General features: G+C 42.6%; 1 protein-coding gene across 2 annotated transcripts in view; it reads left to right on the top strand.

The window, feature by feature from the left end:
* The window catches only part of LOC143171854 (single-stranded DNA-binding protein 2-like), a 219,751-nt gene that overhangs the window by 153,621 nt on the left and 48,584 nt on the right, over positions 1–17,546 (top strand). For both annotated transcript variants that reach the window (XM_076360953.1, XM_076360954.1), the window contains 3 exons: positions 12,611–12,670; positions 15,889–15,955; positions 16,745–16,815. In XM_076360953.1, the coding sequence (XP_076217068.1) occupies positions 12,611–12,670; positions 15,889–15,955; positions 16,745–16,815 (198 nt within the window). The remainder of the gene's footprint in view (positions 1–12,610; positions 12,671–15,888; positions 15,956–16,744; positions 16,816–17,546) is intronic.

The raw sequence follows: 17,546 nt of genomic DNA on the forward strand, positions 1-17,546 counted from the left end.
AATCCAAAACACTGTACCAGCTACTAGGAAGGAAATTAACTCTGTCCCAGCCAAAACCAGGACAGTGGGTCAAATGCAGTTCAATGACTGGGATTTCTGGAGAGTTAATACATCTGAAAGTTCCTTTCCTAGATAAGGAGCCTCAGAGAAAGCTAATGGTTTGAAATCAGATTGCTAGACTGGATCTTAAAAGCATGTGTGCAGTTCATTCCTAAGTTAGCTACATTTCTCCTGGGTAATCCAAGATAAGTAATTTCATTTCTCTTTTTTCTTGTTTTTCCACAAATAAAAAGGAATGTCATAAGAGAAAATCCTTTTTAAAGATTATGAATTGCTTTGGCAATAGAAATGATAAAACTATCTTAGATTCCATAAGGATAAGATGACTATATACAATTCTGAAATTTTCGTCTAAAATAATCTTGCTTCCAGTCACAGTTCCTGTCAGGAAAATCTGTTCCAGCGTGGGCTCTTCCATGGGCTGCAGGGAATCTCTGCTCCAGTGCCATGGAGCACCTCCTCCCCCTCCTTCTCTGACCTTGGTGTTCCCTCTGCTGTTTCTCACTCTTTTTTTCCCCTCCTTCTGTCTCTGTCCAGCATTTTTGCCCTTTCTTAAATATGTTTTCACAGAGGCACCACCAACTCCACTGATGGGCTCAGCTGTGGCCTGAAGTGGGGCTGTTGCAGAGCTGGCTGGAACTGGCCATTTCTGGCACAGGGCAGCCCCTGATCTCTTCCCACAGAGGCCATCCCTGCAGCCTCCCTGCTACCAAAACCTTGCCACCTGCACTCAATACAACCACATTCATTACATTGATGATCTGTGCTGTATATGGAGTTACAATGTGAGGAAAGCACTTAGCTACTATGTTAATAAAATAATTTAGGACATTTTCTGCACCATTTTTAAGCATCAGAGTTAGTAATTTGTGAATGTCTTGGTATGCCTGTCCACAGAGATCAACATGACCTAGTCTTCATCCCTATTTTTGCAGCCCTATCTGATACTGAAATAATAGGAGTGCAGTAGGAGTGAAATAAGAATGTAGCAATTATTTACCTTCAGGTCTAGATATTAGAGGATGCATATAATATCTGCAGTCAAAGTTTTACGCAAGGTTCTAATAGAACTGCAGCAGCAGTTGTTGCCGCGTGCTGAGAAGAGTGCGAGGCTTGTGAGGTCCCCGGGAGGTGTCTGAGGGGGTTTCTGGGTCCCCGGCACCCTTGGGCTGTATGTGTGGAGGGACCGGCCGGCAGGCGACACGTGTCGCGAGAGGGGCGGGAGAGAGTTAGGCAATGCTGGCAGTCCCCGCGGCCAGTTCAAACCGCTAGGGAGCATCAGCGACCAGGGCATAGCATGGTAGTTCGCTTGTGCAAACAGGGAGCGGCCCCTGAGGGGAGCGGTGCGGCAGTTCGCGCGAGAAGGGCAGCGCACTCTACCAGTTGTCGGGCTGCTGCCTGCTCTGCTCACCCGCAGGCTTAGGCTGCAGCACTGATGGTCTCCCCAGCTAGCTGGTGGCCGTGCAAGCCTACCCAGCAGCTTGAGGCCTCCAGGGAATTAGAAGGGCTTATTAGACAGTGCTTTGAGATCATTGGAAGCATGGTGGCAAAGATCAGGTGAGGGCTGTGCTCTGCAGCAGCTGGGAGCCCATCTACCTAGCCAGGCTAGCCCGGGACGAGTGGAGGCAGCCACCCAGACAGAGCTTCCTATCAGGGAAGCTGCTGTCCAGGTGGAGGGCTGTAAAGTCTGTACCCCACACTCCTGGGTGGAGAAGGGTGGAAGCTCCACTTGCGCAAGGTGTGCTCTGGTGGAGTCACTGAGGCAGCGGGTGGAGAAGCTGCAGGAGGAAGTCAGCAGGTTATGCTGTATTAGGGAGGGGGAACAAGAAACAGAGTACTATTTGAGGCGTTGCAAGAAGAAATATTAGGGCCCCGTGGCACTGACCTCCAAGGACTACCAGACAAAGAGCATCAACAGCAAACAGACAGCACCTTGGAGAAGAAGGTGCCATGGTCTCTGGTGACCCATGGGAACAGGATATCACTTCACCCCATTTCCTCATATGTACCAACCAGCAACAGATACAAAATCTTAGCAGTGGATGAAGCCAATGAGCAGGAGTCACAGGGAGAAACTGCACCAGTTGCACACACTAAAAGCTGCAAAAGGAAGCAGCAAGTGCTAGTAGTGGGTGACTCTGCTGAGAGGCACTGAGACATCCATCTGCCAGCCTGATATACAGTCAAGAGAAGTTTGCTGCTTGCCAGGAGCCAAGATCCAGGATGTCACAGAGAGACTGCCACAAGTGGTAAAAAGCACAGACTACTATCCTCTACTTCTTTTCCATGTGGGCACCAATGACATGGTAAAGCATAACCTGGGCAAGATCAAGCAGGACTTCAGAGCCCTGGGGGCACAAGTCAAGGGGACAGGAGCCCAAGTGATCTTCTTCTCTATCTTGCCAGTCAGGGATAGGGGTGTGGGCAGAAGTCGACGCATCATGCAGATCAACACCTGGCTTGGTGGCTGGTGTCATCGCCAGGGCTTTGGTTTCTACAATCATGGGATGTCCTTCAATGAATACAGATTATTGGGGAGAGATGGGATCCACCTATCTAGAAGAGCCAATATTCGCTGGCAGATTGGCTGACTTAGTGAATCACATTTTAAACTAACGAACTTGGGGGATGGTGTCCAAAGCTGTAACACTTGTCTACTCACAAGCAACAGGATGGATAAGCGCACCTAGCAGATTAGTGAGGAATGCCCCCAACCCTCCAAAAAGGTTCTGCCAAAAAGGTGAGACAGTCGACAGTCCAATTAAAGTGTCTCTATACTAGTGCATGCAGCATGGGTAACAAGCAGGAGGAGCTAGAAGCCACTGTGCAGCTGGAAAGCTATGATCTGATTGCTATCACTGAAACTTGGTGAGATGAATCACATGATTGGAGCACTGCAATTAATGGCTATAAACTGTTCAGGAGGGACAGGCAAGGAATGAGAGGCGGGGGGGGGGGGGGAGGGTTGCCCTCTACATAAAAAAATGGATTGATCGCACAAAGCTGTCCTTGAAAAACAGCAGTGCACAGGTTGAGAGCTTATGGGTGAAAATTAGTGACCAAGCCAACAAAAGAAACCTTGTGGTCAGTGTTTACTACAGGCTGCCCGATCAAAGGGAGCATGTTGATGAAGTGTTCTTACTTCAACTACAGCAAGCATCACACTCACAGGCCCTGATCCTGCTGGGGGGACTTCAATCACCCTGACATCTGCTGGAAAAGCAGCACAGCAAGCTGCAAGCAGTCTAGGAGACTCTTGGAGTACATAGAAGATAACTTCCTAATTCTGGTGATAGACAGCCCAACCAGAGGAGAAGCGTTACTGGACCTGTTGCTCACTAATGCAGAGGAACTTACTGGAGAGGATAAGACTGGCTGTAGCATGCCCTGGTGGAATTCATGGTCTTGAGGGATATAGGCCAGGTGAGAAGTATAGTCAGGACCCTAAAACTTAGCAGAGTTTAAGGAATTAGTGGGTGGGAACCCCTGGGAAACTGCCCTCAGGGATAAAGGAGCAGAAGGGAGCTGGCAGCTCTGTAAGGACATTTTTCTTACAGCACAAGAACTATGGATTCCCATGTGCAAGAAATCAGGCAAGGAAGGCAGGAGACCAGCATGGCTGAGTAAGGACCTCCTGGTCGAACTAAAGTGTAGGAAGGAAATGCACAGACAGTGGAAGCAGGGGGACACATCCTGGGAAGAATATAAGGACGCTGCCCGGATGTGTAGGGATGGGGTCAGGAAAGCTAAGACACAGCTGGAGCTGAATTTGGCAAGGAATGTGAAGAATCATAAGAAGGGCTTCTACAGGTGCGTTGGCCAGAAAAGGAAGACAAAAAAAATTGTACCACCCCCACCCCCGATAAATGAGACAGGGGATCTGGTGACAATGGACATGGAGAAGGCTGAGGTACTCAACAACTTTTTTGCTTCCGTTTTCACTGGCAATCTCTCTTCCCACATCCCTCAAGCCCCTGAACATCAGTGCAGGGACTAGGGAAATGAAGTCCCTCCCATTGTAGGAGAAGATCAGGTTCGAGACCACCTGAGGAACCTGAACATGCACAAGTTCATGGGACCCGATGAGATGCATCCCAGGGTCCTGAGGGAACTGGCAGATGTAGTTGCCAAGCCACTCTCCATCATATTTGAAAAGTCGTGGCAGTCAGGCAAAGTCCCTGGTGACTGGAAAAAGGGAAACATTGCACCCATTTTCAAAAAGGGTAATAAGGAGGACCCTGGGAACGACCGACCAGTCCTCCTTACCTCCGTGCCCGGTAAGATCATGGAACAGATCCTCCTGGAAGACACGTCAAGACATATGGATGACAGGGACATGATTAGAGACAGCCAACATGGCTTCCCCAAGGGCAAATCGTGCCTGACGGATTTAGTGGCCTTCTACGATGGAGGGACTGCATCAGTGGACAAGGGAAGAGCTACACGTCATCTACCCGGAATTCTGTAATGACTTTTATATGGTCCCCCCCAATATTCTTGCCTCTGAATTGGAGAGATATGGGTTTGATGCACAGACTGTTAGATGGATAAGGAATTGGCTGGATGGCTGTGTCCAAAGAGTTACAGTCAATGGCTCAATGTCCAAGTGGAAACCAGGAACGAGTGGTGTCCCTCAAGGGTCTGTACTGGGACCAATACTATTCAATATCTTCATGAATGACATAGTGGGATTGAGTGCACCCTCAGCAAGTTTCCAGATGACACCAAGCTGAGGGGTGCAGTTGATTTGCTTGAGGGACGGGATGCCATCCAGAGGGACCTTGGCAGGCTCGAGAAGTGGGCCCATGTGAACCTCATGAGGTTCAACAAGGCCAAGTGCAAGGTCCTGCCCCTGGGTTGGGGCAACCCTCGGTATCAATACAGGCTGGGGGTTGAACGGATTGAGAGCAGCCCTGCCGAGAAGGACTTGGGGGTACTGGTGGGTGAAAAGCTGGACATGAGCCGCCAATGTGCGCTCGCAGCCCAGAAGGCCAGTCGTATCCTGGGCTGCATCAAAAGAAGCGTGGCCAGCAGGTCGAGGGAGGTGATTGTCCCCCTCTACTCATCATGGAGACGTGGTGGGATGGCTCCTATGATTGGAGTGTTGGGATGGAGGGATACAGGCTCTTTAGGAAGGACAGGCAGGGGAGACGAGGAGGGGGTGTCGCCCTCTATGTCAGTGACCAGCTGGAGTGCATGGAGCTCTGCCTGGGGATGGATGAGGAGCCGACCGAGAGCTTGTGGGTCAGGATTAAAGGGAAGGCGGGGACAGGTGACATTACAGTGGGGGTCTGCTACAGGCCACCCGACCAGGAAGACCGAGCGGATGAGGCCCTCTATAGACAGATAGGAGCAGCCTCACGCTCACAAGCCCCAGTCCTCATGGGGAACTTCAGCCACCCCGACATCTCTTGGAGGGACAACACGGCAGGGCATAAGCAATCTAGAAGGTTCCTGGAATGCGTCGATGATAACTTCCTTCTCCAAGTGGTAGAGGAGCCAACGAGGAGAGGTGCTACGTTGGACCTTGTTCTCACCAACAAGGAGGGGCTGGTGGGGAATGTAAAGCTCAAGGGCAGCCTGGGCTGCAGTGACCACGAAATGGTGGAGTTCAAGATCCTTAGGGCACCGAGGAGGGCGCAGAGCAAGCTCACTACCCTGGACTTCAGGAGAGCGGACTTTGGCCTCTTCAGGGATCTGCTTGGTAGAGTGCCATGGGACAAAGCCCTGGAGGGAAGAGGGGCCCAAGAAAGCTGGGTAATAGTCAAGGATCACCTCCTCCAAGCTCAGGAGCGATGCATCCCAACAAAGAGGAAGTCAGGCAAAAACACCAGGAGGCCTGCAGGGATGAACAAGGAGCTCCTGGACAAACTCCAACACAAAAAGGAAGCCTACAGAGGGTGGAAGCAAGGACAGGTAGCCTGGGAGGAATACAGAGAAATTGTCCGAGCAGCCGGGGATCAGGTTAGGAAAGCTAAAGCCCCGATAGAATTAAATCTGGCCAGGGACATCAAGGGCAACATGAAGAGATTCTATAGGTACGTCGGGGATAAAAGGAAGATGAGGGAAAATGTGGACCCTCTCTGGAACAAAACGGGAGACCTGGTTACCCGGGACATGGACAAGGCGGAGGTACTCAATGACTTTTTTGCCTCGGTCTTCACCGGCAAGTGCTCGAGCCTCACCGCCCAAGCCGCAGAAGGCAAAGGCGGGGACTGGGAGAATGAAGAGCCGCCCACTGTGGGAGAACATCAGGTTCGAGACCATCTAAGGCACCTGAAGGTGCACAAGTCCATGGGACCCAATGAGATCCATCCGTGGGTCCTGAAGGACCTGGCGGATGAAGTTGCTAAGCCACCATCCATCGTATTTGAGAAGTTGTGGCAGTCCGGAGAAGTTCCCACTGACTGGAAAAGGGGAAACATATCCCCCATTTTTAAAAAGGGAAAAAAGGAAGACCCGGGGAGCTACAGGCCAGTCAGTCTCACCTCTGTGCCTGGGAAGATCATGGAACAGATCCTCCTGGAAGCTCTGCTAAGGCCCATGGAGGACAGGGAGGTGATTCGAGACAGCCAGCATGGCTTCACCAAGGGCAAGTCCTGCCTGACCGACCTAGTGGCCTTCTATGATGGAGGGACTACATCAGTGGACACGGGAAGGGCTACAGATGTCGTCTGTCTGGACCTCTGTGAGGCCTTTGACACGGTCCCCCACAACATCCTTCTGTCTAAACTGGAGAGGTATGGATTTGATGGGTGGACTGTCTGGTGGGTGAGGAATTGGTTAGATGGTCGCATCCAGAGGGTAGTGGTCAACAGCTCAATGTCCAGATGGAGACTGGTGACGAGTGGCATCCCGCAGGGGTCCGTATTGGGACCGGTACTGTTTAATATCTTCATCAATGACATAGACAGTGGGATGGAGTGCACCCTCAGCAAGTTTGCAGGTGACACCAAGCTGAGTGGTGCGGTCGACACACCAGAGGGACAGGATGCCATCCAGAGGGACCTGGACAAGCTCGAGAAGTGGGCCCGTGTGAACCTCATGAGGTTCAACAAGGCCAAGTGCAAGGTCCTGCACCTGGGTCGGGGCAACCCCCAGTATCAATACAGGCTGGGGTTTGAAGGGATTGAGAGCAGCCCTGCCGAGAAGGACTTGGGGGTACTGGTGGATGAGAAGCTGGACATGAGCCGGCAATGTGCGCTCGCAGCCCAGAAGGCCAATTGTATCCTGGGCTGCATCAGAAGAAGCGCGGCCAGCAGGTCGAGGGAGGTGATTCTGCCCCTCTACTCTGCTCTGGGGAGACCCCACCTGGAGCACTGTGTCCAGCTGTGGAGCCCTCAGCATAAGAAAGACACGGACCTGTTGGAGCGGGTCCAGAAGAGGGCCACAAAAATGATCAGGGGGGATGGAACCCCTCTCCTATGAAGAAAGGCTGAGAGAGTTGGGGTTGTTCAGCCTGGAGAAGAGAAGGCTTCGGGGAGACCTTATTGCAGCCTATCAGTACTTAAAGGGGGCTTATAAGAAAGATGGAGAGAGACTTTTTACCAGGGCCTATAGTGACAGGACAAGGGGCAACGGTTTAAACTGAAAGAGGGTAGATTTAGACTAGATATAAGGAAGAAATTCTTTACAATGAGCGTGGTGAGACACTGGAGGAGGTTGCCCAAACAAGTTGTGGATGCCCCATCAGTGGAAGTGTTCAAGGTCAGGTTGGCCAGGGCTTTGAGCTGCTTGATCTAGTGAATGATGTCCCTACCCATGGCAGTGAGGTTGGAACTAGATGATCTTTAAAGGTCCCTTCCAACCCAAACCATTCTATGATTCTATGAAAATAATCTAAGATGAGGTCAACTCATTCAATTGTGATCAGAAGGGATTATTTCATAGAATTCAAAGAGGCTACGATTTTAACAAACAATCTTATTTCCAGTTTCTAGTCTGAGGATAGCTTTTTTCACAACAGTTAATTCTGTACAGTAGAGAAGTGTTATATTTGAAAGTTCTGTTAGATTTAGGCCTAGTGAGATCTTCAAAGTATTTAGTACTAGCTTCAGTCTTTTCTTCATGAGGACAATGAGATCTGAAGAAATTCATATTTTATACTTACATATCATCATGGTATGGTATGAATGAAAAAATATTTACTTGAACATTTAGAAATTTTGTCATGGAAATTTTGAATTCCCGGTACACCTCTATTCTGTGATACATGCCAGTGCATCCATTTTAAGTGGAAGTTGCATTCAGGTACATACCAGTACTCTTCAGGTAGTACAGTGCTGTCTCATTTCCATCTATCTCTTTATTGGTCTTGAGATCAGCTATAAAATTGATGTTTATTACACTTGTCTTTTCACAAAATATCTTCTTTGTCTATGTTATCAGCTTTACTAAGTAAATAACCAAAAGCCAGAGCAAAGTTTTAGAGCTTGTGTTCATTGAAGTATGTTCATTTCTTTAAAAACATGAAAAGTGTTGATTTTATAGGATTTTCTTTGCCTTTTAGTTATTTTTTTCAGTTTTAACATAGGTAAATATAGAGTTCTAGGTTCTAATCCCGTGGAATTCATTGTGTTTCTTCAAGTTAGTGACAATTTGCACTGCGGAAGCTCTGACTCAGGTTGCTTAGTTTTGTAGTGCAATTATGAGAAACATTTAAATGCATATTTAATGAAACCCCAGTTATCTTTGCCTCTTTTATTACCTGGCTGACCAAAAGTTTGCCATGTCTGCATGTATATAAAAGAATCTTTTTTTTTTTTTTCCAAGGCACTCAGGTACATAAAAACATTGAGATTGTACTTAACTCACCTGGGAGACACTGCTAAATAGTTAAGTCATCAAGTGACAACTGAGATTTGGAGGAAACAGGTTGTTTATAATTCACAGTTCACTTTTTTAATTTGGTAGATTTTTTGAAATTAAATTCTACCACTGACTATACCTTTTGCACATATAAGTATGTTTTTAAATGTTACTGTTTCGTAGCAAATTTGTTAAGATTTGTTCTAGTTGAGCTAACCTCTAAACCTTATTTCTAAAGTGCATATATAATGTAAAGGAATTATCATGTAGTTTGCTTCATTCACCAGTTTTGATCATCAGAAATACTAGGATAAGCATGGGAATAATGTGTTGACAGCATGTTTGAAATACAAATGTTACATATTGCTCTTACATAAAGCAAAAAAAAAAAAAACCACACCCCAAAATCCAACCCACCAAAGTAATATAAGGCTGTCATGACATCTAGTGGCAGTTGTTCATTCTTATATTAGCTCAATCCGTATTATTCTAATATATTACTTTTAGCCTTGTGCTTCAGTAGAGCTGACCTAATGCTCTAGTAGAGCATTATTACAGTAAGACAGAGCAAAAAGAACTTTTGCATTTCTTTTCCTGCCTAGCATTACTATTAGCTATAAAAAAAATGAATTTAAATAGCACATAGATAGTGAAAATAACCAAAATAAGTTAGTGAATTAAAAATCAGTAACAACATACATCTCTCTGCATTTCAGAACAGCAATAGCGAACTATTTATATATTTAAAAAAATAGGTTTTTTAAGCTTATGTGAAAGGATATAAAAAGTCTGTCTTTTTTTAAAGTCATTGATCAGTGAAGCCTCCCAAATAAGTACAGATGGCACCTTTACATCTCTTCTGATTCCAAGACAGTGTGGAATGAAATCAGTCCATTTACAGGTTCACTCAGTCCTTGCAGTCACTTTAATCTAGCTCACGTGTTAGTCTCCTAGAAACTATTCTACTGGCCAGGGATCTGCTGGGTGCACGATCCTCTGTCAGCCCCTTTGCATTTGCAGAACATCCTCCCAAATTGCTAATTTGAACAAGCATCCAACAGTAAGAAAGATAAGGAGGGAGAAATCCTCCAGCGTACTTTTAAAGCCATTTGGAATTGTCCACTGAGGGGTGGGTGGTTGTACAAGCAATGAAGATACCTAATTCCTGCTGCTAAATTACATGGCTAAAGTTAAACAATACAGATATCTCTCAGACTGATCTTTGCAGGTCCATAGTGTGTATCTACATTGATTTTGAAATGTTTTTGTTTCTTTTTAAACCTCTTTGAACTGTTTAAACTATTGTCTTCCCCTAATCCTCATGTAGTTTCCTGGTTTTCCAGGGCATTACCATTTTTTCCAGCATTGGAAACAAAATGAGTCATATTTTGATTTTGTATGAGCAAACCTCTGCTTAACGCAGCGGGAGGATCTGTTTCAGAACTTTGTACTCTTACATTTTCTGCAGCATTGACACGAGGATGAAAAGCACTTTTTATAAGCTTTCGATTCTGTACAAAAATATGTTGCTAATTTTTTGGGTATTTTTATAAACTGAATAGAACAGTAAACCCATTGGGAAGAGAGGGGACATAGCTAGAATTAAAGGTGATAAAATGAGTTCCATCCTGCTTGAAAGGAAATATAAAAGTTGAAAGAGTAGACATTCTGTGAATTATGCACTATTATATAATAATATGTAATGTGATACTATGTTTAAATATGGTTGACTTGAGAGATATTGCTGACATCCCTTTTATGAGATGTACAACTGTGAATAAACTTAAAGTACTGTTTACCGAATATAGTAAAACAAGTACATTAGTGTGCTGCACACCATAGAATGCAATCAGTTGACCTTTAAGGAAACTGTTTAGATTCTGATTTCCTCCCACTCTTACTGCTTCACAAGGATCATGTTTACAACCTTCACCACACACACAACCCTTTTTTCTCTTTTTATCATAGAATCTCACCATCAGATAGAGGGCATGAAGAAGCCTCCCTCTTTTATAGCACATATTTTCAAAGGCTCTTTTTACTAATGTAATCTTTTCACAACTGTCATTTAACTTTTATTCTCCAGTTTGTAAACCCTCTGTATTTTAAATTTCTTTCTAGTATCTTTTTGGAACATGTGTTTATTACAACTTTCATCTGATTCTGACATGTGAAAGGTTCAGTAAATTTTTTTCTGCAAATCATGTGAAAAATGTTACTAATTATTAGTAACATAATTATGTTGCTAGTTATTACTAATATTATTGCATGGATTGCTAATAATGACGATAACTGTCATTTTAGTTTATAACACAGTACAGCTGACAAAGCCCAAATATGCCATTCATTCATGAAGCAATGATGTTGACAATAGAGTTTTAGTGACCTGTTTGTGTTCCTTAGCTATAGCAGAGGAGATGGTTTCTGGTTAGGTACATTTGTTTTATTTCCAAGAGATCCTAAAGAGTGGGTTTCTGCAATATCTCATTTGTCACAAAAGATTTCTCTTGGGAAGTTCTATGAGATTCCTTTCTTTTATATCTCTCATTTCTCCTATGACTGCTAGGCAGTTTCATGAATGGAAGTGAGCTTCTGTTTCATAATATAAAGTTTTATGGCACTTTTGCTTTCCCAGTGCCCAGCAATTTAGGCACAGGAGAGAAAATGCTAGTGTATTAGTAGAAGGTTTGAGAGGAAACCTCATGGAAAGATTTTTTTTTCCCCTCAAGCTCTTAAAGGAAACAGTCTTTTTTGTCCCTGTATTCACAGTCAAAGTGTACATTTAGTTTTCATTTTCTTCTGGAATTATAGGTATGTTTGCTTGCCAAAATAATCCTCTTCATCATATGTTTAGTCAGACATTTGTGCCTTTTTCCTGTAGATCTCGAACTTGCCACTAATCTCCCTGCTTTTTAGATTTCTAGATTGCTGTTGCACTTTGAGATGGAACAGGTAGAGATGTTAAAGCTATTTGCTGATGCTACCATTTGTTTATCATTTATTTCTGGACCTAGTTTAAGGGATTGAACTTTTTTCTAGGCTACAAAGTAGTACAGTAGTAGCAAAGAGCCACTAGAATCTCACAGAGTGCAGGATGGTATGAGAATTGAGTGGATATTTGGTTTTGCAAAGAAGAAGAGTTGTAATGAGCATGGAGCTACGTATGGAGGGATGGAAGGAGTACAATACTGAGTTAATATAGTTCACCACCACCAAAAGTTCTAGATCCATCACCACCAAAGTTCTAGATATTTATGACATAAACTTGAAATCCATGTCCTCACAGGTTAAATCTTGTATTGTATTTTACTGTATTATTATAAAAAACTGAAGGGAAAGTATTTGTTAATTATTATGCTGTTGTTTACCTCTTGAGTCTTCCAAGAACATTTTTCTTTTGTATTCCCCCTTATCCAGTCAAAAAATTAGATGTGTGATTATATGATCTAAATGGTTTCTTATTCTTCATAGTTGATGCATTAAGTTGTTTATATCTGCCTTCACAATAGCTCTAGCAAAATTTTATATTTTAAAATAATGTATCTTAGTAGTTAGATACACTGAGAATCTTTAAATTTATTTAGTTATAGCTAAACATTGCAGAATAATGTATTGGATGCTCTGTGGAAGCATGTAAGCTGGATTCCTGAGGTTTGAGCATGACATAAGCCATATGCCCAATGACTCAACACAGTATTTACAAGCTAACTTGAATTATTCAGCACTACTTTTTTTTCCATAGCCTTTCATGTCCCCTCGATACCCTGGAGGTCCAAGGGCACCTTTAAGAATACCCAATCAGGTAAGAATTTATCACTGATGCACATTTGTGTTCCAGGGGCATGGTGCAGTATTGAGAACAGGGAATGTTCTCTCATTGGCTACCAATTTCTCTGACATACAAAACTCACTTAGTTTCTCTCTACCCCATTTTGTCTGACCATTAAATGGTTATTTTGATATGGTGTGTGATAAGACACACCACTCTCAGCTCACTTTCCTGTGCTTAATTAGTGTCTACACCTCAAAATTTATTGTGCATTAAGCCTGTCTACAGAGGGAGAATATAGTTGTCTTGTGCAGTGCTTCATTAACCTTAGCCAATCAGTGCTGTCTCCTCTGAGAAGGCAGCAGAATGTCTCCATGGTTGCTATATTCTGTAAACTTTCCTAACCACATTAAGCAGTAAGCACTGAGAATTTTTTTACTTAATTATGCATAAAATGCATCACTCCCTCCTATTCCTTGTTAGATGTGTAAAGTATTTTTACTTTGCAGTTATGGAGATTATTGGTGAGGTAAAGATATCATAAAGTACACTGTGCCTCTTACAGAATGAGTAATGAGCTGCTGTTTGTCAGCAGAGACCTTTATTGGCCCATCTGTGAAAAGATGGTTCTGGAAGCAGATAACTTCTGCATTTTTACAAATTTTTACATTTTTGTTCTCCTTAGTGTAGATAGATGAGAACACAGTAGTTAGCAGATTAAAAGTTAGAGATAAGCAGATGGAAATTATCAGCTGAGCTCTGAAAGTGAAACTGAGTCAATTAAAAGACTGGGAAAGGTTGATAGGATAGCTGGAATAGGATTTTTTTGCGCAGCTTAGACTTCCAGGACTGCTTTTCTTGTGGTCACAGCTTGATGAGGAGACTTTTCTGCTCCAACCTCAGTTCTGGCTATTGTTTATGTCTATATGGCACAATGTCAACAAAATGATCTTGAGCACTGGCACAACATTGCCAGAAAGTTGAGGTTTAAATTTTAGTGAGCTGGACACTTCAGGTTGCAAGACTTCTTCAAATGTTCCTCTCAATGATGTTTGAGAGCAGGTTAAGTTATCTATAGCATAGCTACTTTCTCACAAGGGAAATAGGTGACTTAACATTCCTGAAGTGATCATCAAGGGACAATATAAGAGTGCAATATTAGGGCTTTAGTTAAATATTTGTTATAGATATACTGTAACTCAGTATCATATATCTTCCTGCTTTTTGCACCTTTCAATAATGTTAGCCAAAGATACACAAGCGTTTGGCTTTCACTTTTTTTATTTCTCTTTCTACGTTTCTGAATTGTATAAATACTGGCAGGTAAAAACTGGATGTGGTAAATGCTGTAAAAGTGCTACCAACCTGCAGTTTTAGTTTCAGAACTATTTTTTAGCTATTTTTGTCTGTACATTATATTATTTTCAGATTAGAGCTGTAACATAATCTTAGTGAATTACAGCTCTTGCAATTCATTTACATTGTGCTGCATTCATGAATTACTGCTTTTGGCAATGCTGCCATACTGTAAGTTGCAGTATATATGGGCAGTGTGTGGAAGTAATAAACTATTGTAATGCAGCTTTAAGGTTGAAATTTTGATTACATGAAAGTCAGTAAAAATCAGAGTTAAAGTTCCCACTGTAACTATAATTCTATCCCTTAATGCATTGCAGTAGGGATTATATTTCTTATGCAAGGAAGTGTAACAAAGGGCATGCGTACACAGCACAGTGCAGTGCTGTGTAAGGATATCTGAGCTAGTTTTAAGCTTTTTAGCAAAGAAAGTTAGCATATACTGAGTATCACACTAATGCACCTAAAGTGCCTCTAGTACTCGCTCATCTAGTCCTACAAGAGCATCTGCTCTTGGCAATGCATTGTGCTGTGCAGTTTTCTTGAAAAGTAATATGATACACTGGAAAGGAACTGCAGTCTCTTATGTAACTATCTACACTAATTACTGCATGAGTTAAGTCTTCAGTCAAATGGGCTTACAGCAGTTCCTCCCTCCTTGTCCTTATTTATCACCTGTCATCTGACAGAAATGAACAGTTCCTGCTTCACCAGTATTTGGCACTTCTCTGTGTATTTCATGTATTGTTCTTGCATATTGTCCTAACTTGGAGCCAATGAAGTAAATATAAAACTCTGATTTAAATTATGTAGTCTCAGATTAATATATATTCCATAAATACTGCAATAGAATACCTTTCGAGTAGGTGTTAAAATGAGGTAACAATGTGGATCTTAATTTTGAATTTCCTACCTCTTGCGGAAATAAACCTTCGAGTATTTGCAGATGGTTCCCCTTTGTATATATCCCAAACTACCACAGTATTTCCAAGTCAAGAGTAACTGAACCGTTCCCTCAGTAAGCAATAACTTTATTGCCTGAGTAGATTACTTTCATAATACCAGATTAATTCACTCCAGATACATTTTTACTGAAAATGTGGTGGTGTTCTGAAATGTTAAATAGCACTTTATGGATCAGCTACAAAGATCCATTTATAACAACATGTTTCTAGTTGACTAAACTATAGGGCAACTAAACTTTAGTCTAGTTGACTAAACTCAAAGGGCAGATAAAAATCTGGGGATTTAAAAATAATATGTTTGATTTGGACCAGAGGTGAGGTATCTTCATGCTTGAAGGCAAGATTTAGGAGCAAGTTTTGTGACTCTTGTACTACTCTCTTGTAGATAATAGGCTTATTTTAGCATTGATATCCTTCAAGAGTAAGGCAGAGTGTAAGCTAAAATATCACTCACATCACAGCCCTAATTTACCCTTTGAATGCTGTGAAGTTGGCTCATTTATGACTCATTCTCAGAGAAGATCACAATCTTCACATTCTGGCCTCTTAAAGGAAGATGTTAAAATAATGGTTAAAAAGGAAAACTGTAAAAATTTAAGCTTAGGATAAATTACCAGGTAACCAAGAAATAGGTAGTGTTCTGAGATTAAAAAATAGGTAAGGTAAATTGAATGAAGAATTGGGGAAAAAAGAAAGAAAATTAGGCAAGATTATATTTTTGAGATTATTTATACATAATTCCATGGAAGCCCAAGATTTTGTTTGTGCAAATCCATAATCAGGGTCTTAGGCATTTAGGAGAATTAACTCTTCCAGATTGCTCTTGATTTGGAAGAAACATCTGAGAATTAAAAACAAAATACCTGTATTATATGTTTAACACAAATTATAGTGTATTATCTCCTTTTAATACTGTTTCTATGTCTGCAGACACTTGGAGGTGTCCCAGGAAGTCAGCCATTATTGCCTAGTGGGATGGACCCAACACGGCAGCAAGGTGAAGTGTGAAATAATTATTTGGAATGTTCAAAAGTACTATGATCTCAAACTTGTGTCTTTCTCTTTATGTTTGTTGTGGTTTAACCTCAGCCGGCAACTAAGCACCACCCAGCTGCTTGCTCACTCCCCCCCCGGTGGGATGGGGGAGAGAATCGGAAGGGTAACAGTGAGAAAACTCGTGGGTTGAGATAAAGACAGTTTAATAGGGAAAGCAAAAGCCACGCATGCAAGCAAAGCAAAACAAGGAATTCATTCACTGCTTCCCATCAGCAGGCAGGTGTTCAGCCATCTCCAGGAAAGCAGGGCTCTATCACGCGTAACGGTTACTTGGGAAGACAAACGCCATCACTCTGAATGTCCCCCCCTTCCTCCTTCTTCCCCCAGCTTTATATGCTGAGCATGACGTCACATGGTATGGAATATCCCTTTGGTCAGTTTGGGTCAGCTGTCCTGGCTGTGCCCCCTCCCAGCCCCCTGTGCACCTCCAGCCTTCTCAGTCGGTAGAGCATGGGAAGCTGAAAAGTCCTTGACTAGTGTAAGCACTACTTAGCAACAACTAAAACATCCGTGTGTTATCAACTTTGTTCTCCTCCTAAATCCAAAACACAGCACTGTACCAGCTACTAGGAAGGAAATTAACTCTATCCCTGCCGAAACCAGGACAATGTTTCAAAGCTTAATGCAACTTTGTAAACTCTTTGTTAAACTAAGGGATTATTTGTTAAAGTTGTTTCAGAAGGTGCTTGTATATTGCATAGCTGTTCAAGTTGCATAATTTTCTTTCCAGGGCATCCAAACATGGGTGGGCCAATGCAGAGAATGACTCCTCCAAGAGGAATGGTTCCTTTAGGACCACAGGTACCTTCCATGGATATATATCTCTTTTTATTGACAGGATCTGTACTTATACTATATTATTCTGGCTTTCTGTGAGTTGAAGATAGAATGTGCCAGGACCTGTTCTTCTAATGCCATTTTAAAATAAATTTTATCTCTTTTATAGAATTAATTCTGAATTGCAGCTGTACAAAGTCTCAAATTCAAGAATAAGTTATTTTAATTAACAGTTGAAATTAAAACTTACTTAAGTAACTTCCTTATTTCAGAAAAGTTATGTTTATACCCCAGACAGTGTATGTTATAACTAAAGGATTTGTAAAGGAGCTCAAGGACTGAATAGGTGTTTCCTTATCCTCCGAACCTAATTGATTGCACTGTTTAGGAGGGAAAAATTAATCTAATACAATTAAGTTAGTCAAACTCTTTGTAGTAAAAAATCCCAAAAAAATTCTTTAAAGATTTTTCTTCATCCAATATTGATCTAGATTTTTGTTGAGTGCCAGAGTGATTTTAATGTAAAATTTGAAGTTCACGCTGCCGTTTCTCCTCCTTATCAATCATAAGCATCTCTCTAGCTCTGTTTTCAAGGAGCAAAGCAACATTGAATTGCAAGAATTAGCCTGCTGCCTTGCTGCACAGGCAGTAAATGGGAAACCCTTAATGTGCTGGTATAGAAATCATAGAATCATAGAATCATAGAATCATAGAATAGTTTGGGTTGGAAGGGACCTCTAAAGGTCATCTAGTCC

This window comes from Aptenodytes patagonicus, chromosome W (assembly GCF_965638725.1).
Source record: "Aptenodytes patagonicus chromosome W, bAptPat1.pri.cur, whole genome shotgun sequence".
Classification (NCBI taxonomy): Eukaryota; Metazoa; Chordata; class Aves; order Sphenisciformes; family Spheniscidae; genus Aptenodytes; species Aptenodytes patagonicus.